General features: G+C 36.4%; 1 protein-coding gene, 1 long non-coding RNA gene and 1 pseudogene across 2 annotated transcripts; 2 read left to right on the top strand and 1 right to left on the bottom strand.

Moving 5' to 3' along the window:
• On the top strand, nt 1–5,352 carry LOC133875020 (ATP sulfurylase 1, chloroplastic). The gene is made up of 5 exons (XM_062313002.1): nt 1–665; nt 3,191–3,596; nt 4,235–4,495; nt 4,585–4,671; nt 4,966–5,352. Exons 1-5 carry the CDS (start codon nt 160–162, stop codon nt 5,098–5,100), a joined length of 1,395 nt encoding a protein of 464 aa, XP_062168986.1. The 5' UTR covers nt 1–159; the 3' UTR covers nt 5,101–5,352.
• A 2,340-nt stretch (nt 5,353–7,692) lies between these two features.
• On the top strand, nt 7,693–8,959 carry LOC133875016 (uncharacterized). Its single transcript, XR_009901426.1, has 3 exons — nt 7,693–7,795; nt 8,545–8,622; nt 8,768–8,959. It is a non-coding gene; the product is annotated as an uncharacterized LOC133875016 (long non-coding RNA).
• Nucleotides 8,960–9,025: 66 nt separating this feature from the next.
• LOC133875010 (putative calcium-transporting ATPase 13, plasma membrane-type) lies at nt 9,026–12,469 on the bottom strand (annotated as a pseudogene).
• Nucleotides 12,470–22,476: the final 10,007 nt, after the last annotated feature.

The raw sequence follows: 22,476 nt of genomic DNA, 5'->3' as shown, positions 1-22,476 counted from the left end.
ACTCCAAAAATTCAATCTCATTGCTCCAACCCAGTCCAACTTAAAATAATAAAAAAATCCCCAAACTACCCTTCCCTACTCCATTATTGTCCAAATAAACAAAACTCGCACTACTTTAGTTTTTTTAAAACAGAGCCAGTTGTTGGTCTCCCACCTCCAATGGCTTCCATGGCTACGCTCTTCACCAAAACCCCGTATCCTCCTCTCTCCCACCACAAAATACCGAATACCCATTTCGCCCCTACCCTCAAGGTCTCTGTATCTCTTTCCTCTGGCAGAAAAGCCCACCGGAGGCTCCGGGTTTCGTCCGGGTTGATCGAACCGGACGGTGGGAAGCTCGTGGAGCTTCTGGTGGATGAGCCTCTGAGAGATGTGAAGAAGAGGGAGGCCTTGTCTCTGCCTAGAGTCGGGCTCTCCAGGATTGATCTCCAATGGGTCCACGTGCTGAGCGAAGGCTGGGCTAGCCCGCTCCGTGGATTCATGAGAGAGAATGAGTTCCTCCAAACGCTTCATTTTAACGCGCTCCGGCTCGAGGACGAGTCGGTCGTGAACATGTCCGTGCCGATTGTTTTGGCAATCGACGACTCGCAGAAGCACCGGATCGGCGGGTCCACAAAGGTCGCTCTTTTCGACTCGGACAACAACCCGGTCGCTATTCTCAAAAAGTAAAGACAATGTTTCCCTCTCTTTTAGTTTTGGGTTTTTTTTTTTTTTTTTGGTGATTTTTAGTTTTGTTTTCGGTAGTATGTTTTAAGATGAAATATGGGGTTGTTAATTGTGTAAATGGAAATGGTTTGTTGATATTTTGATTGATTGTGTTGGTTTTTTCTTGATCATATGATCGATTAGTATGATGTGCTCTTAGTTTTGATGATGCGAATTTTGTCATGATCTTTTGGATGTTAATTTTGAGTTAGAGAACAATGATTTTGGTTTTGGTCATGTATGGAGGTGTGCTCTTTCTTGACATATAGTTGTCGTCTAAGTTTTCATTTCTTTTGGGTATAACCGTATAAGATGTGACCCCAATCATTGTTGAAGCTTAAAATCTATTGGCTCTCATTATTATTTGAAGAAAAGAAGAAAATAAAAACAAGAAGTAAGAGAGAGAATAATTATAGACGTGGATCATCTCTATCTATGCCTTTGTGTCTAGTCGAAAAAGAGTAAAGCTAGGAAACACACTTTTATCCCACCTTCCTGACATTTGGCAGTGCGAAACACACTTTTATCCCGACTTGCTGACGTTTACACACTTTTATCCCAACTTGCTGACGTTTGCACACTTTTATCCTGACTTGCTGACGTTTACTCACTTTTATCCCAACTTGCTGACGTTTACACACTTTTATTCCCACTTGCTGATGTTTTGCGGTGCGAAACACACTTTTATCCCGACTTGTTGACGTATTGCAGTGCTAATCAATCTTTGATTTTATTATTATTATTATTATTATTAATTTTTAATAATGGCTGATTTAAGGTTGGTTGGCACTGCTCAGTCAACATGGTAGGATAATGTTTTAGCATTTCTCATCCAAAATTACTTTTGTTCATATTTTGGTGGTGCAATGATGGGTTATTTATTTGACGTTGATGGTTCTTCTAATCCCCCTCCCCCCCTTATTTTGCATGAATATATTGGTGTACTGAAAGACAGTGTATTGTGTTTCATGTTGTCTCATTTCATCATTAATTAAGTTGATCAAATCATTTCAGACTGGAAAACTATACTAGTAATTTTATTTTTATTTTTGAGTATTCTGTGGTTTAAAAGTTACATAAGGAAATATTATGAAAATTGGATTTGATCATCTCTTTTGACTTCTATTCCCTTTCTAAGGTCCCACATGACTATATATGAAGGAAGAAAAAATACTATGAGAAACAATCAAATTAGAAAATTTCAACGTTGTATCTAGGCAGGAAAGCGTCTCTGTTCCAACACCACTCAAGTGAAAGTTTATACATGTCAAGGAAGAAGCACTGCTAGAAATATGATGGAATTAGAAAATTTAAACCATGCGACTGGGCAGGAAAGTTTTCAGTAGTCTTGTTATCGTGAGAATTAGTGTATCCATATAATGTCACGAGAAGCAGACTTTTACTGTGGATAACCAAACCATCAATAGCAACTGTTTTGGTGAAATAGTAGTCTTGACGTCGAATTTATTCTTGCGTGTGCCCACCGTGTCAACATTTGGTCTCTTTTAAAGGGTTTGTTAGTAACCCCAAGGGGTTGGCTCAAGTGGTAAGGGCCTTGGTCTTTATGGTAGTCCCATGAGGTCTAAGGTTTGAATCTCCTTGGGTGCAAACAATTCATTGGGGCCAGCCTGCCGGCGAAGCCGGAGTATTACCCGATCTGTGTGGAGGCGGTGCTTTACATTATTACATGGGTCCGAGGTTTACTTGACATGGGTGAGTCCACGAAGTGTTCATACCTTGGAGGGGTTTCTCGTCATAAAAAATAAAAATAAAAATAAAAATAAGGGTTTGTTGTTAATCAAGTTAGATAAAGTTGATTAATGCTTCAACCTTGTGATCAGAATTTTTTCGTCAGTAAAATAGCACTAGGACAATATTGTTATAAGTAAAATAGCACTAGGACAATATTGTTATAAACTTTATTTATTTTGGATATGGATTGAGTTGGTCTTTCACTTTTGGATTGAGGTTGAGCTCTGTATGGCTGTAGATTTAGCACTTACCTACTCAAGAATTCCACACATCTTGCACTAGTTTAATTTGTTTCTGATAAAAATTGGTTGCACCATTCTTGTGTGATGGGGAATGTACTTGATTTTATCTGGTAATTGGTCCGGAATTTGATCTGTTTTTGTGTTGTAATTTTGATTTGTGTTCTCATCAAATGTGCTTTACTCAGTTTGGTTACTTAGTAATTGCTCCCAAGGTTTCTTCCCCAAGATGAGTGAGTTGATATGTTTAGCTTTTTTAGAATCTTGTTAAGCAGGAATAGGGAGCCTCAATTGCCACTACGTATATTGGGATATTGAGTAGATATGAATGTGGCCCGAGATGCTGACACAAGCAGTTACATAAAGTTACTATCGTGATATTATTCCTTATCCAACAAAACATATATAAAATGATAGATTGCAGTGTCAGTATATTCTGGTCAATGAGTTGCCATTTCTAATACTTTCTTGATGTACTTGTTGGGTTTTATCAGTATTGAGATCTACAAGCACCCTAAAGAAGAACGAATTGCGAGAACTTGGGGAACTACTGCCCCTCGCCTACCTTACGTTGATGAAGCTATAACCCATGCTGGGAACTGGCTGATCGGAGGTGACTTAGAGGTTATAGAACCAATCAAGTACCGTGACGGCCTTGATCGTTTCCGATTGTCTCCTGCAGAACTCCGTGAGGAGTTCACAAAGCGGAATGCAGATGCAGTGTTTGCTTTCCAGCTTCGAAATCCTGTGCACAATGGCCATGCTTTGCTGATGACTGATACCCGTCGTCGACTTCTTGAGATGGGCTACAAGAACCCTATCCTCTTGCTTCATCCATTGGGAGGCTATACAAAAGCAGATGATGTTCCACTTAATTGGCGAATGAAGCAGCATGAGAAGGTATTGTACTCAAAACTTTAACTTCCATGAGCATGCAAGTACTTAGAATTGCTGTTTTGCCAGCGAATCTACATTAGAAGTGGATGTGCAGGGACTCGAATTGGGTTTGTTTCCGAAAGTTTTCATACAATGGATGAAACTTATGTACTAAAGAACTTCACCCCAAACACACTTGGCACCAAAAACTATTGATAGCGAGGAAGACATAGTTGCTTTTCTTATGGGGGGCAGTTTATTGGGACTTTGTGTTTGTTTGGTTTAGCGGTTTCATAACATGCAGTTGGAAAAAAATTGCTATTTCAAAATGTAGTTAATAAAAACCCTGTCACCCGTTTGGTAAAATATGTAAAAGAGTATTTGTTTAAACGCAATTCGGCCTTTAAAATCGTGCGTTTTTTAAAATGTATCACCATGCCTTCTGTTTGAAAACATGGATATTTTCACATTTTCAAACTGACATTTTTGTTTCAAATGCGCACGCACTCCCAAACATGACACTTTTCATGATTTTGTTTAAAAGCACACATTTGGCTTGTGAAATTGAAGGGCCACACTTTTACCACTCCCAAATGATTCATATACAATTTCCTAGCCACAAGTAGCACTGATTTAGTTTGATATTATTGAACATTTCTCAGGTGCTTGAGGATGGTGTCCTTGATCCAGAGACGACTGTGGTTTCTATATTCCCGTCTCCTATGCATTATGCTGGCCCAACTGAGGTTCAGTGGCATGCAAAGGCTAGGATTAATGCAGGGGCTAACTTTTACATTGTTGGTCGGGACCCAGCTGGCATGAGCCATCCTGTTGAGAAAAGAGATCTATATGATGCTGACCATGGTAAACAAGTACTGAGCATGGCGCCTGGATTGGAACGGCTAAACATTCTCCCTTTCAAGGTATGTAAATCATTTGCCTGCCTGCCTTGAGTACTCATTTATATTGCACTTGGAATCCTTTGGTTACAATTAGTTGAGTGCCATTGCAGGTTGCTGCGTATGATAAAACTCAGGGTAAAATGGCATTTTTTGACCCCTCGAGACCTCAGGATTTCCTTTTCATATCGGGTACCAAGGTAAATTTTCTTTCTATATAGAGAAATGCTGCACACACTCTCCCTTCCACACTCTGTAATATGGCACTAAAAATTACCATTTGATCCAAAATTATATAGTGATTAATCCAAAATCTAATGGTGATTTTTAGTGTCACGTCAGAGAGTGCACTTGGTAGTGTGTAGCATTCTTCTATAAACGCTGCTGACATACTCCGTCATGGTCATTGAAGAGTGCGAAAGCGTTAATATCATTTACATACACGTATTTTATATATCTATAGCATCTTTTAAAAGCTGGCTTGCAATTTGCAGATGCGGATGCTTGCAAAGAACAAAGAGGACCCTCCTGATGGATTCATGTGCCGCGGCGGTTGGGAAGTGCTGGTTGAATACTACGACAGTTTGGTTACCACAAGCGGCAAAGTCCCCGAAGCTGTTCCAGCTTAGATGGATTTGTTGTATCAAAATGTATGGCTTTCTGATTGGGAGAAACAGTAAAAACCTATTTACTCTCCTTTGTGTGCTACTGACAACCGTCGAAACTCTGTTCAGATCTCTAATAAAACCCATGTGAGGCACTGATACAGAGACACGAAACTTGCCTCCATCTGTAATTACAGCTCCCGTCTTTGCATGTTGCACTGCTGCATTTGTGCATGCGGGCGCGTTGTATTATATATTGATTGTGCTTTGAAACAATGTCGGAAGAACTTAGTCTCAAGAGGAATCAACACCATCGCGTGCATTGACAGAAGAGGACACAAAAAAATCAGTCGGCATACAGAACAGGGAATTCTCAAAAAATTCTTTCCAACTTTGAAGGAGCAATTACACTAGTAAATAGAAGGCGATATCAGTTTTTTTTTTTTTTTTTTTTTTGTCATTTTCACCTCCTATTTCTCAATATAAATTGGACTATTCTAGATTGCTTTGTTTATTTTGTTGTGGATCCAAACAAATCCAGTTAGAAAAGGCAATGATGGTGTTCTGGAATTGAATGAACTTTTAGAAGTTTTCATTCTTTAGTGCTTGTCTTAACAACGAAAGTAATCTTTTTTTACAAAACCTGAAATACCTATTCCCGACAGTGGCAAGCCCCAGTTTTTGGACAGGACAGTAGGAAACTAGATTTTGTCCAACAATAGTTGGAGTTCTCAGACACTCTTGCAATTGCAATTGGTGATATCAGACCTTTTTGTCAGTGACAGCTTCACAAGTACTACTGTTTTCAAAAAGCGTTCATGAAGTTTAATCATCCCTGAGTTTGCAAATAAAGTACAAATCAAACATCTTTTTGGTTGTTGGTAGGTTGTCAAGCAGCAGGATTGACTGCAATTCGTTGCTCGAGCCTGGCATGAGAGAGAGGGCTTACGATAGGGTCCATGGTATAGAACTACTGCGTTTACGAAATATAATGGGTGGGAGGGTTGAGTCTCACAACCCTTGCCATAGCTTGTGGGGTCTCACTACGAACAAAACCCATATTGAGCCATAGTCTTACTGGACAACAATCAGACTCCAAGTTGACCCAGAGTTTCATTGGCCAACAATGAAATACGACAAAGTTTCACAACCAAAAGAAAGATGAATCACACCTCAAAACAATATATGTTTATTCATCAAAATTTCTATGCCTATTTTAGGGTACAAAGTCGCATTTCAATAGACTCACTGATTAAAGTTTAACCCTAATTTGATTGACTTTGGGCCAAACCCATTAAATAGACTAATGACCAAGTCATAACCATAACCTAATTAACTTTGGGCATATTTTATTTTTATCCTACAATTATCATACAATGCTGATATAGTAGTTCTAATCAACTTTTGAAATTTATTTATTTATTAAACAATGATTGATTGAGACTGTCATATCAACATTGTGGAATAAATGTGGAATAAAAATGTGGTTTATGTATCGCATTGGAAAGAAGTAAGAAGTGTGAATAATTAATATAGCATAGTTGGACCCAAACCCTTAGGCTTAAGTTTTTGGGTTTAGTGGTGTCTCAACATGCTATATTATGGGTTCACTAAAAGACTTTCGAATGTATCAATCTCATTGACAAGTGGTATTAGAGCTGATGGTGGTGTGCGGTATGGTTGAGTGGCACAACCACGAATAAAAGGTTAAGGGTCCATGTCATAGGGATAAAGGTGCATTGTCCGGATTAACCCACAAGTGATCTTGGAGAGAGCCGATAAAGTTGATAAAAAAGGATTCCGTTTGATAAGAAGTGTAGCAATGTGGTGATGGATTCATGGGAGATTGTTAAGTGCATATATGTGAATGTGAAAGGATAGTCCCACATTAAAAATATGTAAGAAATATGAGTGGTTAATATAATATAATTGGACTCAAACTCATTAGCTTAAGCTTTTGAGTACAGTGGTGTCTCAATATGTTATATTATGCGCCCCCTAAATGACTCCCAATTGTAATTTAATGAAATTATGACATATGTTCTATTTAATTACTGACTTTTAGAAAGAATGAATGTAAAAATTTGGGAAAAGTCCACATACCCTCTCAAACTATCACCCAATTGATAATGTCCTCCAAACTTTCAATTGGGACAATGTCCCTTCAAACTACCAAAAAATTGTCAATATACCCCCAAAGCCAACAAAAAGACAAAAAGAACCTTACAATTTTTTCAATAAAACAAAATACCCTATCTATATATATAAAAAACAAACGAAAATTTTTATTTAAAAAAAAAGAAAATTTTAATTTTTTTTTTTTAAAAAATGAAATTGTCTTATTTCTTCTAAAGAAAAACAAAAATTTTAATTTTAAAAAAAAACTTTTTAATTTTTCTTTTAATTTTTTAATTTGATTTTTAATTTTAATTTTAATTTTTAAATTTGGCCTCCCTTGATTTTATGTTTTTTTTTTAATAGTTTCAGTTTTTTTTTTTTTGAATTATTATTACTATTTTTATTTTAGTAAGGGTACTTTTGTCATTAAAAAATATTGACAAGTTTTTTTTAGTTTGAAAGAACATGGTTCAAATTAAAAATTTTAAAAAAGGACATTATCAATGGAGTGTCCTTTGATAATGTCCTTTTTAAATTACTATTACTAATTTTATTTTATTAAGGGTATTTCTGCTCTGCTTGTCAACAGGCCAAGAAGCAGGTTGGTTGCTCCTTTGTCTACATCAGTTTCTTATTATCCATTAGAGTTATTTTTCACAAACGTTTGGGGTCCTACCCTCAATTCTCCAATAAATCCATTAGAGAAAGCACTGAGGTTCAGCAGGTGGATACAGGGGTACACTGTTGTGGGAGTTGGGAGCGTTTCATACTCTGTGGCTCTTTGGTTAAGCACAACAGTGGTTAATTAGCTGCCTTGTTTTTCTAGAGCTTGATCCCGCATGAAACCAGGTCCATGAGAAACAAACTTAGTTAAGCTGCAAAATTGCACGTCACGTGTTTGCCAAATTAACATACTAACATTTATGGTCATACATTACCCCCTACGGTGGGTGGATTATGGAAAGCCCTGTCACACCGTATTCATCCCTGATCCATGGCTTAAATTATTATTTTCATTATTCTTTGATTTTTTTTTTTTTTTTTTTTCATTTGATTGGTAATATTTATTTTTGAATATATTGTATGCATTGAAGCCCATGCTAGTAAGTTTTAACTCAAATTACACTTTCACCTTTAAAGAACGGGATTGAAATATGAGATAGTAAGTTCAATTTCCATACTATGTGTTCAATTAACAAATGAAAAGGAAAGAAAAAGAAAAAAAAGAACTGAAGACCATACTGAGACTGCTTCTAACTGGTGATCTAAGGAAACAGAATTAAATTTGAGAGAATGGGCAAGTTTGAGATTTTGGGGAGATGGTCTCCATTTTGGCCTGTTTTCTTGCAGGGTTTTACTTTGCTAATAGGACGTGGAGCGCAGGGCTGGAGCAAAGAGGGCCATATCCTGACATGTCGGATTGCACAGGTAATCTTGACGCCCTATTTCTCTAGGAAGTGGGGTTTTCATTGTTTTATGCAGCTTTGCTCCTCATAAACAACAAGTGTTTTTATGTTAATGTATTTGGTCTTTTCTTTTTTGGGCTCCCAATGTGTCTATGAAAAATGAAAAGGAAAAAAAAAGAACTGGAGACCACACGGAGACTGTTGCAGGCCAAAAAGTCTACATGTATGCTGCTTCAACTAATGGCTCGGATTATGTTTAGTTTCTTTGCACATATATAGTTGTTTGTCTTCCCAAATATAAGTTATGTTTAGTACTTGACCTTGGATTTCTATTAATAAAAGGCGATGGAGTTGTTCAAGATTCTAACTACAAGTTCCATTCACGCAGACATTCGCAAAAGATATTATTGAAACTACCCTTGATGTATGATAAAAAATAAGTGAAAAGAATTGTATTATTGAAAATATGACATCAATACTTCTATATCAGATAAGCTATACAATGAAAGAGCTAAAGTATTATAATAAGATACCAAACACTAGAACCAATAGAGCTAACAATAAGAAGTACTGAAGAAAAGCTCATGGCAGACCCATGGTCATATCTTTTTCATCTTTAGATAGCTAAGAAACGGTCTCTGTGGAACAGGTATCCACTTGACAAACCAACCGATTGGCCAAGATAGTGCTGCAATTCCAATGCATGCACCCCATTGCACCCAATTCAACCTCTCTGTATCTGCAAACTTCTTCAAAAACTCTACCATGACCACCTGAAGAACAATGGTTATCATAATGATCCCCAAAAACAATCTATTCCTGTGTATCCCCTTGAAGACGTTCTTCTTCTCGAGCTTCCTTGCATTGAATTCATTGAAGACTTGGCAAAGAACAAAAGTATTAAAGATTAAGGTGTCATTTACCTTCCCAGTCACACCAAAGATTGATTCACCTTTGAATTGCAGAGTCAAGAGGACAGCTATTTGATATGAAGCTTGGGCTAAGAGGTTTCTCCACATAATGTTGGTGATAAGTGGCTCTGTCCGCCCCACGGGTGGTTTATCCATCAGCTCCTTGGTGGGTTGCTCTGTTGCAAGAGCCAGAGCACCCAACGTATCCATAATCAAGTTCACCCACAATAATTGCACTGCTGTTAGTGGAACTTCACCAGCTGAAACTGCTGCCACAAAGTTGATCACAAGGGCAGCAACATTTACGGTAAGTTGAAATTGGATGAACTTCTGGATGTTGTTATAGACACATCTTCCCCACTTCAGAACTGTGGCCACAGACGCAAAATTATCATCCAAAATGACAATATCTGAGCTTTCCTTGGCCACCTCGGTGCCTTGAATCCCCATCGAAAGTCCTATATCAGCTTCTTTTAGTGCTGGTGCGTCATTTGTGCCATCGCCAGTAACTGCAACCACATGTCCCTTTTGTTTCAAGCATTCTACCATCAGCAGTTTGTCGAAGGGAGAGGACCTTGCCATCACACAAATTGTATCAACTTTCTCCAATCTTTCATCTGGTGTGTAGTTTCTGAATTCCACGCCTTCTACTACTGCTCCACTGACCATGTCTTGACCAGGCCTGAGTATCCCACACTCAGTGGCTATAGCTTTTGCAGTGAAAACGTTGTCTCCAGTGATCATTTTAACGTTCACACCAGCATATTGGCAATCTTCCACAGCTTTCTTCACCCCGGGACGACATGGGTCCTTAAGTCCCACTAGTCCCAATAGGGTCAAACCATCTTCTTCTAGCTTTTTATGTTCTTGCTCATTTTCTTGATCTTCTGAAACCTGCTTATGCGCAAATGCAATGCACCTGAGGCTGCTAGCTGCCATACCTTGAATAATTTGCTCAAATTTCATCTTTTCAGCATCATCCAGCTCTTTTACAATTCCAGAAGCATCATAGTAACTTGAACACATCTTCAGTATCATCTCTGCAGCACCTTTCCAGTGTACATGGATTGTGTTGTCTACCTTTCTCCTCATAAGGACTCCGCTTCGTTTTTTCTGGGAATTGAATGCTTCAACGAAAAGAATCATACAACTTTGCATCAGTTGCTCCATTTCCATGTTTAGGTCCAGAACAGCCCATGAAATAATTGCTTTTTCAGTGGGGCTACCTGAGAATTCGATTTCAAATCCTGAATTAGGCTTGTAAACACTACCGGTTGTGTTCAGAGCAACTCCTTCCTGGACCAATTCAAGAACGTATGGAGCAATTGATGAGTAAGAACCTGCTGCAAAAGTTTCTTTCCCTAGCCAAAACTGTCACCCTCATTTGGTTGAGCGTGAGAGTGCCTGTTTTATCAGTACAAATGGTGGTGGCAGAGCCCATGGTCTCACAGGCAGAGAGCTTTCGCACCATTGCCTGATCAACCATCATTCTCTTCATGGAATAAGCAAGTGTGAGGGTGACGGCCAATGGCAAACCTTCTGGAATTGCAACCACAACTATAGTAACTGCAGCAGCTACAATCCCCACCACAGCATTCACTATGTCATCAACCTTGGTCTTGCTGCCATTGAATTCTTTATTTCCATTGTCATCTTTTGTATTTCCTGTGAAGTAGCGAACCAACAAGACTACGAGAACTAGGAAAGCGACTAGCAAACCAACTTTACCTATTGATGAGGTTAACTTGTTGAGGCGAGCTTGTAAAGGTGTCTGTTCGTTTGTGTCACGGCTGATTGAACTCATCATCTCGCCCCAGGTTGTGTTCATGCCAACTGAAGTGACAAGCATGCGAGCATAGCCATCGACCACCTTAGTACCAGAAACCAAAAATGGATGACTGGAATTTACTTCTACGTGGTCACTCTCCCCTGTCATGCTGGATTCATCCACTTGCAATGAGTGGCCGTCAAAGAATAGCCCGTCAGCTGGAACTTGATCTCCAATCTTTAAGCAAACGACATCTCCAACCACAATTTGAAATACTGAAATATGTTGACGCCTCCCAGCTCTGACAACATCAACTTGGATATTGTTGCTAACTTTGGATAACTTTTCAAATTGTCTGTTTTGCCTGAAGTTGCTTATGGCAGAAACAGCAATGACAAGAAGTATAGCAACAAATATGCTTCCACCGTCATACCAACCTTCTTTGATTCCATGCTCTTTAATGCCGAAAGCAAGAGAAAGTGTTGCACAGCCTAAAAGGATGAAAATGGTAAGATCCTTGAAGGCTTCCACTATGAAATGTAAGAAGCTCTTTGTAGGCGGTCTTTTATATGTGTTGGAGCCAAAAGCCTCATGTCGGCGAGCAATATCTTCAGGATCGCCTTGAATACCGAAATCAACATTGGATTCAAGACTGGACGCTACTCTATCAACCCCTCCACTTTTTTTGAGCCTGTCAACATTTTTCTCTTTTACAAGTTGAATGAGACTATTTTGATCAATCTTGAAGCTTTTGTCAGGTTTGAGATCAACAATGGTGAAAGATGGACGGCATGAAACCTCAAAATGTTTCTTTTCTGGTAGAGGGACATTGAAAAACGATAGTAGAGTTTTAGAACAATAGATGGTGACAAAAGCGGAGTGCCATCTCTTATTGGGTTTGTTGAGGGTCTTTGGTGCATGAAGTAAAAACTCAATGCGCTCCAAGTTTGATAGGACAATGCTAGGCTTGCTAGCCATTGTTTTGGGAAGCACAAGAGGGGAAGGGGAGTAAAAGAAGCTGATCGCTGTAAAAGATGGCTCAGGGGAAAAGAAAAAACCTTCACTGTAAAGATGATATATATGTAGGATATTGAAAAAGAAAAGAAAAAAGAGGCTGGAGCAAAGTGATGGATATGTGGAGAGATATATTATTTGGAGGCAAATGGATAAAATAGTCAAAGACGTTGGATACATGAACTTGAGAGAATCCTTAACATTTTATAGCCTGTTAATGTGGTGCGTCGGATTTTCCTTCTGGCTTCTGCGTTCTTACGGTTTGGGTTTTCTTAATGCAAATTTGCTTAATTAGGAGATGGAGATGCCGACAATAGTTTTTATTTTACGACGCAAACGGAATCCACTCGGTCCATCCAATGTTATTTTTAAGAAAGGAACATATGAAGCTGGGCAAGCACACGTTATTCGTTAAGTACAAAGGTCTTTTTTTTTTTTTTTTTTTTTAATAGACGAATCAAAATGCTTTTTCTTTTTTAACTTAAATTTATCATAATTTAATCGTTATTCCGACATAATCAATTGAATGCCCTACTTGTTATACAATTCTAGGTCCTTTGATCTATGTAAAAGCTGCATATAAAAGGATTGTATTTAACTGGGAGAAACGAGGTTCTTTCATTTTACTTTACAGAAATGCAATTGAGAAACAATTACAATTGCAAGCATTAGATACATTTTGAGGGAGAGTCCAACAGGATCATTCAATATGGAAAGAAAACACTGATTTAGTTTCTATTCAAATGAGGTTTCAAAACTCTGGTTTAGTCTGTCTGATTTACTGGTTTCAAAACTCTTGCAGGGACGCAAAAGCTCTTATGAGTAGGGGCAAGAGGTCAAAAAAATTTGTCGATGGGGCCAGTAGGCTAATTTTTATTTTTTATTGAGAGGTGGGGGGGGGGGGGGGGGGAGGGGGGGGGTTGGGGGCATGGCCCCTACCAACCCCCTTAGTTTCGTCTTTGCTTGCAGTATGAAAAAATAGCCATTCCAAATTGCGTGCAGTTAATAAAAATGCAATTAAATGTTTAGTAAAATTTTAAAATTGAGGTAAAAAACACAGCTCAAACTTTAAAATAGTAAACTTTTGGGAAAATTTCACTTAAACCCTATTGAACTTCAATCACTTTTGCAATCTCTCCCAAAGTACATTTTTGTAAGTAAATACTTACATTTATTTATAAAAAAAAAAAAAAAAAACTTCTGCAATCTCCCCAAAAGTTAAAAAACTCTCAATTTAGTATGTCGAACTTCAAAAAAATTTGCAACCTTACCCCTCTGTTAGGATTTTCCGTTAAGTCTTAACATATGGGTGAGAAATTCCCAAAATACCATTATTTTTTTTTTTTAAAAAAAAAATTAGGAAAAAATACATAGACATTCCTCAAACTACCATCTCATTGTCAATATTTCCCCAAATTATCAATTGTGTTAATGTTTCCCATAAACTACCAAAACAATGTCAATGTCACCCCTTAAAGACAACAAAAGACAATTAAAATTACCTTAAAAAAATTTCAAAATGACAAAAATATTTATAAATTCAAAAAAAAAAAAGATGAGAAAAACGAAAAAAAAATTGAAAACAAAAAACAAAATTAATTGTTTTAAAATTTTTTTTTAAAAAATAAAAATAAAAATAAAATGATCGCCTTGGTTTTACAATTATTTTTCGTTTTTATTTTTGTTATTTTTTTTTTTTCAGTTTTTAGGAAACAAAAATAAAAAAAGGAAATAAAAATAAAAACAAAAATTAATTCTTATTTTTTATTTTTTTTATTATTTTAGATTTTTAATAGTTTTTAGTTTTTTGTTATAATTTTATGATTTTTTATTTTATTTTATGAATGTATTTTTGTCATTAGTAAAACATTAATAATGTTTTGGTAGTTTAAGGGGGAGATTGATACAATTGGTAGTTTGGGAGGGAGGAAATTGATAATAGGGTAGTAGTTTGAGGGGGGTAGGTATATTTTTCCTATAAAATTAATTATGATTTAAGGGTAATTTTGTAATTTTATAAATTTTACAGGAGTATAATGGTTATTTTACCCTTTGATCGCCTGATTTTACCCTATAAAAAAAATTGAAAATTTGATACACTAAATTGAGAATTTTTTTTTTTCCAAACTTTATGACATTTTTAAACAGACAACATAAATTGGCGTAATTTATATAAAAATGACGCTAGTTTTATGACACTTGACTAAAGGGGTGCCAAATTGAGATGTTAGTGTCATTTTTATGAAAGGAAGCTAAAAGAGATGACACTTAAGTATTTTTCATTTAGTACTCTGGTATTGTCTTTACAGTTCATAATTGAGTTATGTTAAAAAAAAAAGAAAAAAAAATTATAGCATTTTTTGGCTACGAATTTAATGTTAAAACGCATAATAGTAGCGCCTTAGGATGTTTTCAAGTAGGTGACAACGTACATGGAGAGCGTTACATTATTATATTGAGGTTTCACTCAAAATATTCTCATATTTATCTCCTTATAGCATCTATATGTGTCAATTTCAAAGTTATGTATGATCACAATTAAGCTGGCAGCTTAATCTATGTTTCTTAGATTTATCAATCTATCCTAGTAATTTCCATTCAATTTCATCTTAAAATTCCATTAAAAAAATAAAAAACCCTAAAACAGTAATATTAACCTGTTCCATTTGGGCATACAATTACATCATTCTTTCTTACCCAATATTGAGGTTGACGGTTGTCAAAGATCAAAGTGGAAATTGAATGACTATATATATATATGAATAAATTGATAAGAAGATTCGATCTGTTCCTTCCTTCCTTCCTCGATGACAGAGATGGAGCAAAAGTAAAAGGAAATTGCGTGGATATATCTCCATCTTAAGCACGAAGGAAATGCGTACCCACATGGAAATGGAAGGAAATTCACCTTCCCCTTTAGGCTTTAGTCGTTGACAAGTACTTTCCGCGTCCACTGGGTCCACTCGGTCTTCTCCTACAGCTCAAATGCATTCAGATTTCAGAGCAAGCTTGGATTCTTTTATATCCATACTATTTTCTCCAGCCTTGCTACTCTTTTTTTTTTTTTTTTTTTTTTTTTTTTTTTTTTTTTTTTTGTTGTCTGAACGAATAATATCTCTATTTATCCTCACTTTGCTCCATTTATTCATAAAAAGCATTTTTGCTCATTTGCATCCTTCATATTTTTACCCATAAAAAAAGAGAATTATTGCTTTTTAATTTTACCCATAAAAAGAGAATTATTGCCTTTTATTTACCCCCCCCCCCCCCCCCCCCCCCCCCCCCCCACAAAAAAAAGAACTATTCCTTTTATTTTACCCATAAAAATGAGAATTATTGCCTTTTATTTTACCCACAAAAAAAAATTATTGCTTTTACGTACCCTCACCTTTCACAGGCGTCGCTGCACTGTCCTCATCGCCATCGTTGCACTGCCGACACAATCTATCTCCTTTGTAAGGCTCTAGGGTTGGCTGGGTTGGTAGCTCTTTATCAATTAGTTATTTATATATCAAATTTAATTTTCATTATTCATTTATTTAACTCAAACTTCTAGATGGGTAGGGGTGAAAATGCGGATGGATAATAATCACTTGTATCCGCGCCCAGGGGCGGAGCCACCTTGAGGCTTGGGGGGGCCTGGCCCCCCCAAGCCCCAAGGTTCTCCCCCCAAAAAAAAAAAAAAAAATTAAAAAAAAAATTAAAATTAAAATTTTACCTCAAAATTTATTATTTTTTTCTAATTTTGGCCCCCCAAATTTTTTTTTTTCAATTTGGCCCCCCCAACTTGGGGGGGCTGGCTCCGCCCCTGTCCGCGCCTAACCGCTATCCGCATATGCAGATGAAAAAATGGTTTTAGGGTTTGCACATGCAGTTAATTACTGCATCTGCATTCCCCTTACATATATATAATATAAATTTAATTAAATTCACTAAAACGACATCGTTTTGGATTCGGTAAGTTTAAGATTTTTAGGTTATGTTTGGTTTTTTTTTTTTACTGTCATCTCAAAGTCATATCTAACTACATTTTTTTTTTCTTTGACAAAATTCAAATCACGATCACTGTATGAAACAATGATCATATATGGCTGATGATCATGAATTGTGTAGCAAGTGAAATATTAATTTATTTAAGCTTGCGTATAGATTTGGATAGTAATCCAAAATGACCATTACCACATATGCGGATAGCGGATAACAACCTTAATAACCACGCGAATGCGGATATCTAAAAGTGATAACTGCATTATGTGGATACGGATGCAAATATTGTTAATAATTGCATCGGCATCCGCATTTTCACTCCTATTAACCTTCAAATTTATGGATTGAATCATCTTTTGCCTAGAAGAAGGTTATCATTTTTTAAATTGTCATAATATTTTAATTACAATACAATTGTATCAAGCACATTTGTAATTTGTACATGCTCGTACCTTGATATTATTATGTTAAGTTTATAAACTTTCTTGTTGTTTTCTCCATAGATTTTGCATGAAGACCAAATAAGATTGGCGTAGGATTTCTTCTAAAGCTCATTGGATTATCATATTTTCATTTTGTTTTTGTTATGTTTTATGTTTTTGAACAATTTTTATTGTGTTTGGTTGAATTTTTCTAGTAAACTTTTTTACTTTGAATCCACTTGAGTGGAAATGGAAGTGAAAGTAGAAGTTGATATGTTTATGTTTGTGTTGGGTTTGATTGCTTGAATTTTCATTTATATGCTGAGTGTGGGTGTGTGGACTATGAATATATATGATTATATGATTGTCTTGACCATGGACTATGAATTTTTTGATGTTATGACTTTTCATTTATATGATTGTCTTGACTATGGACTATGAATCATTTATTAGTTTTATTTCGTTTGGTGAAATGTATTTTTGAATGGAATCATTTATTTAGTTGTGAAGATATGTATCAGATCGGTATCCTACTCAGTGGTGGTGAATGAACAACCAGTGGAGAAAATTGTTCCTACTCGGGATATTAGACAAGGGAACCCTTTGTCTCCATACCTCTTTCTCATGTGCACGGAGGCCTTATGTTCTCTTCTTCATCATGCCGAGCGGGTGGGCAGTATCATAGGAGTCTCAACGTTAAAAAAAGGTCCTCGACTCATGCATTTATTTTTTGCAGATGACAGTCTCTTATTTTGTAAGGCAAACCAAGTGAAATGGCGCAGATTGATGCGGCTGTTAGAAAAATATGAAAATGCATCAGGGCAGAGACTCAACAAGGAGAAGATTTCCATCTTCTTTAGCAAGAATACTAGCCCATCACGGAGACAGGAAACCACTCAACTTTCGGGGTTCCCAACTGCACACAAATATGAAAAATATCTTGGCCACCCAACTCTAGTGGGCAAGTCTCGATCCTCAGCTTTCAAATGCATCAAAGATAGGGTGTGGAATCGGCTAAATAACTAGAAGGTAAATTTTTTATCCCAAGCAGGGAAGGAGATCCTATTGAAAGCTGTAATACAAGACATTCTAATGTACAACGTGAGTATTTTCAAACTTCCAATCGGTCTTTGCAAAGAAATCAATGGGCTAATTTAAAAATTTTGGTAAGGGCTAAGGAGAATGATGCAAAAATTTATTGGATGAGTTGGAAAATGATGAGTGTTTCAAAATCACAGGAGGGGGATTGGGCTTTAGAGACCTAGTTTGTTTCAATCAAGCCCTCCTGGCAAAACATGTTGGTGTTTACTACAAAACCCCACCTCCTTGTCAGCTCAGATCATTCAAGCAAAATACTATCCACATTCCTCCATTCTGACGGCCTCCCTGGGAGAGAGACCTTCTTTTACTTGGAGATGTCCAATGTCGGCTTGTGATGTACTCAAGCAAGGATTGATTTGGCATGTGAGGGATGGTAGAGATGTGAAAATTTGGGGTGATAGATTGCTTCCAATGCCAATCTACTTTTCAGTTCAATCTCCAAAGCGATACTTTACGAAGGATGCTAGGTAATGGAGCTTATTGACCCAATCACAAAGTGGTGGAATGTGCCTCCAGTCCATGTAGTTTTCAATGAAGAGGAGGTAAATATCATATGTAAAATTTCTCTAAGTCCAGTACCAGCAAATGACCAACTCATATGGAGAAGTACTTCACACAGAGAATTCTCTGTAAGGAGTACATATCATATGGAAAAAGAAATACAGGCTATGAGAAGCTGTGGAGGGGTCCAAAGGACAATCGGGGAATCAAGTGTGGAAGACGATTTGGACTGAAAATTCCAAATGTGGCAAAAATGTTCCTAGGGAGAGCATGCAATGATATTCTCCTAACAAACGCGCTCTTGCTTCGTCGACGAGTAGTTCAGGAAGCGCGATGTCCCATATGCGAAAATGATGTAGAGGCAGTGAAACACATTATTTGGAGCTGTATGTCCTGCTGCTCAAGATGTTTAGAACTATGGCCCCAAGCAAATACAAAAGTTCTCTGCCATGGGTCTACTTTCTTACAAACCTTTGAGACTTTAATAGAGCCCTGGGAAGTGGAAGACATTGAGTGGGTGGTGATGGTGGTTCGAAAAATTTGGTTTCGCAAAATTGAGGTAGTGCATGGGGGAGACTTCCTTCATCCTAACCAACTTCTCATCGAGGCTAGCAATTTTATCAATGAATTTAGAAGGGTAAACTCAGGCTGACATTCTAATTATTTGGAAAAAAATCACCCACATATATGTTTAAAGTTAATTGGGATACAACTGTTGATAAGACCTAAGGATGCATTGGGATAGACATTGTTGTACAGGATCATGGGAGAGTAGTTATGGTTGCCTGTAGCATTCAAAAAACTTTATTTGCAGAGGCTGTTGTTGCCGAAGCGTTGGCAGCAATCCATAATGTTGAACCATGCAAGGAGATGTGTTTTTTTTTTTTTTTTTAATATCATTTTAGAAGGAGATGCCTTGCAAGTTGTTAATGCGGTTAATATGGAAATTAAGCTCCAATTGGAGCAAAATGGGTCATCTTATAGATGGAATCAAAGAAGGTTTGGGCAAGTTAAGATCATGAAGGGTTGAACATGTGAAGAGAGTTGCAAATTCTACAACTCATATTCTTGTACGAGAGGCTTTTTCTTATGTCATAGATAGGGTTTGAGTTGAAGACATTTCATATTGTATATATGATATTGTAAACAAAGAGCAATGGCTCTTGATTGATTGATTGATTTTATCAATAAAGATTATAATTTTGTTGAAAAAAAAAATGTTTTGAAGGGAATCATTTATTGTGATTGTGGATTTTTTGAGTTGAGTTAAGGTATTTGGATCGGTGTAATGTATTGGATAGATTATTCAGTTTTGTATGGTATTTTTAGGGCCTTTTTAAACATTATCTTTTCAAGCTTGACCAATAAAGCGTAAAGGTTTTTCATGTCTTTTAGGGCCTATAAAAATGAGTTTTTCAATCGAAGAAAATGAAGAAACATGAGTTTCTGTCAAGCTTTTTTAAACATGAGCTTTTCACGTTAAAAAAAAAAAAAAAAAAATAATAATAATAATAAATGCATGAGCATATTGGGCCTAAAGTGACACAATCAAGATAGAAAAAGCCCTAAAAAGTTTAAAAAGGGGAGAAAAAAAACGTCTAAAGGGAGCCCAAAAAATAGGCTTAAAAAGTTCAATCTTCTAAAAAGCGGTTAGCGGAGACGGTTATACAATCTTTTTTAACCGCCTTAAGCAATTGCAATTAGCAGTTTTAACCAATAATTACTAACCACAACCACATTTTCATGCATTGTTACTCTAAAACAATAGAGAGAGCGTAAGTCTATAATGTCTATACTTTATTTACAATATCTAAGATGACACATGCACGCTTTCCACAAATATTGCATTATTATTTTTATTTGTGACGTCGTCACTGCCAAAAGTATCTACTATCTACCACGACTCCCATATTTGTGGCCCCAAGACGAAAATTGCTATTTGCAGGAGTTTAGGGAACTTCGATCAATTATTGCTAGACAAATGTTTGTGTTTATAATTTGGGAAAAATCAAATTTAATTAATAGTTTTTAAGACAATTTTAATTTAGTCTTTAAGTTTTTAATTTCAACAATATTTAAATTTTCCTCTAATTCTAAATAGGTTCGTCTGTCCACTTACCTTTTAATTAGTTAATAAATATGTTACGTCCCAATCAATTAATGTCATATAACTCACTTGACACTTTTTGTGACGGAGGGAGGGGGGGCATAGGGGCCATGGCCTCCTCCCAATTCCTAGGAAATTTTTGTTTATAAGGATGAAATAAAAAAAAAAAATCTAAAAAAAAATAATATATTTTTAGTCCATTGGCCTCTTCTCAACAAATTATGTTGGCCCTATCCAAAATTTTTTTTGGACTTGTTCACTATTTTTTTTTTTTTTTTCCTGTCTGACCTTACCCAATTAAACCTAAAAAAAGTCCTTAATTTCTAGGTCTAGGCCGCCATATCAATCAAATGAGTTAACATGTGCCGTCGGAGCCTACAAGTAAATCAGGTATGTACCTAATTTTCTAGTTATAGGCCAGCGAGAACTAGTTGATGTTACATCTTGACACCTTATTTGAGAAATAATTAACTTAGACTGTTTTATGCAATAGCGTGCATTACAGTAGAAACAAAACAAAGTTAGGTGATTCAATTACAAGAATTAAATCGCTGGTTTAGTGAGCATGCGGTGGAGTTGCTTATTTCAGGTTCGACTTTTGATCCTCGAGTCGCACGTGAATCTTTTAGAATTGATGATATTTGTGAGTTGGTGAACAAGTTTTATCTGCAAGACTTTACTGATTTTGAAAAGGAACAGTTGAAAATAAAACTTAACCATTATAAGCATAATGTATGTAGTTCAACATTCAAGTTTCCAAGCATTGTAAAATATTTCTGAATTGTGCCAATGGTTGGTTAGTACAGGAAAATCAAATTATCTACCAACATGTTTTTCGAGTTATTGTATTTGTACTTACTCTTCTTGTTTCTACCGTAACTACAGAACGGGCATTTTCAACTATGAATTTTGTCAAAATTAGGCTTCACAACAAAATTGAAAATGAGTTTTTGATGAATTCTCTAATGATGTACATTGAAAGAGAAGTTGATACAACAATTAACATAGATTCAATCATAGATCATTTTTGGGATTCAAAAAAACGACAGGTTCCATTTTGATAGGTGTTTTGACTTAAATTTGATGTTTTTCTTTTGTTTATTTATTTTGTCAAAACTGAATTGATACTAATTTCATTTTTATATATTTATTTCAACTTCAATCGTAATATATATATACTTTTTAGCTCCATTCTTGCTTGACACGTCACATACCAATTGTAAATACAATTACTTTAAATTATAAATATGCCATAAATAAAGAATTCGTTTTTATGTTAGGGAAATATTTATCCCCTATGATTGGTGGGGTTAGACCAACTCCTTTGGGCTGATCCCTGGACACCGGGGTGTATTTTAGGTCTTAGACTTTGGGCTTTGGCCGGACATCTGAGTCTTCTTTATTGGCGTAGTTAATTCAAGTCAGATATATATATGTATTGAATGTACGCCTAGAACACCGTGCCTGACAGAGAGACAGAGGAAGTGACTTGATATTTATCATGACAAGGTTTTCTCTAAACAAAAGGGAGAAAAAAGGGGATATACGCGTGAATGTAATATAAAAAGGTGGTATCTAAACTTTTGACGGGAGATTGAATGATCCTCTCTCTCTCTCTTTCTCTCTCTCTCTCTCTCTCCCTCTCTTCTATATAGACACTTAACTGATTTGATCGTCGGAGGAGGTTTCGCTGGCCACCTCTCCAGCGGGTCTTTACTGTTTTGCAAGCCATGACATGGACGAAGGGAAGTTTCTAATGGTGCCACGTCACTGGACAAAAATTTGCATCAACAGTTTTAAACTTTTTTTTAAAAAAAAAAATTAAAAAATATATATTCATGTCATGTTTAGACAACGTAATATATACTTTTGCAGTTTATATTTTGATGATAAAGCGTTGGACGTGCGCGCGGGGTGAAGCCAAAGACCGAGCTACGTTCAACGTTGTCAACTACTTAAAAGTTGGTACACGACTTAATTATTTAATATTCCACTTGCGCGTGATTCAACGATTGAAAAACGCCAACCGAATAGCGACGACGTCAAGCAGCCTAAGATTGACTGA

The sequence above is a fragment of the Alnus glutinosa genome, chromosome 1 (genome assembly GCF_958979055.1).
Source record: "Alnus glutinosa chromosome 1, dhAlnGlut1.1, whole genome shotgun sequence".
Classification (NCBI taxonomy): domain Eukaryota; kingdom Viridiplantae; phylum Streptophyta; class Magnoliopsida; order Fagales; family Betulaceae; genus Alnus; species Alnus glutinosa.
This window is presented reverse-complemented; position numbering and strand designations above follow the sequence as displayed.

Coding starts and splice junctions, on each gene's coding strand:
- LOC133875020 (XM_062313002.1), top strand. CDS start 160: ATGGCTTCCATGGCTACGCTCTTCACCAAAACCCCGTATCCTCCTCTC. Junction 666..3,190: donor CCGGTCGCTATTCTCAAAAA/GTAAAGACAATG, acceptor GGGTTTTATCAG/TATTGAGATCTACAAGCACC. Junction 3,597..4,234: donor GAATGAAGCAGCATGAGAAG/GTATTGTACTCA, acceptor AACATTTCTCAG/GTGCTTGAGGATGGTGTCCT.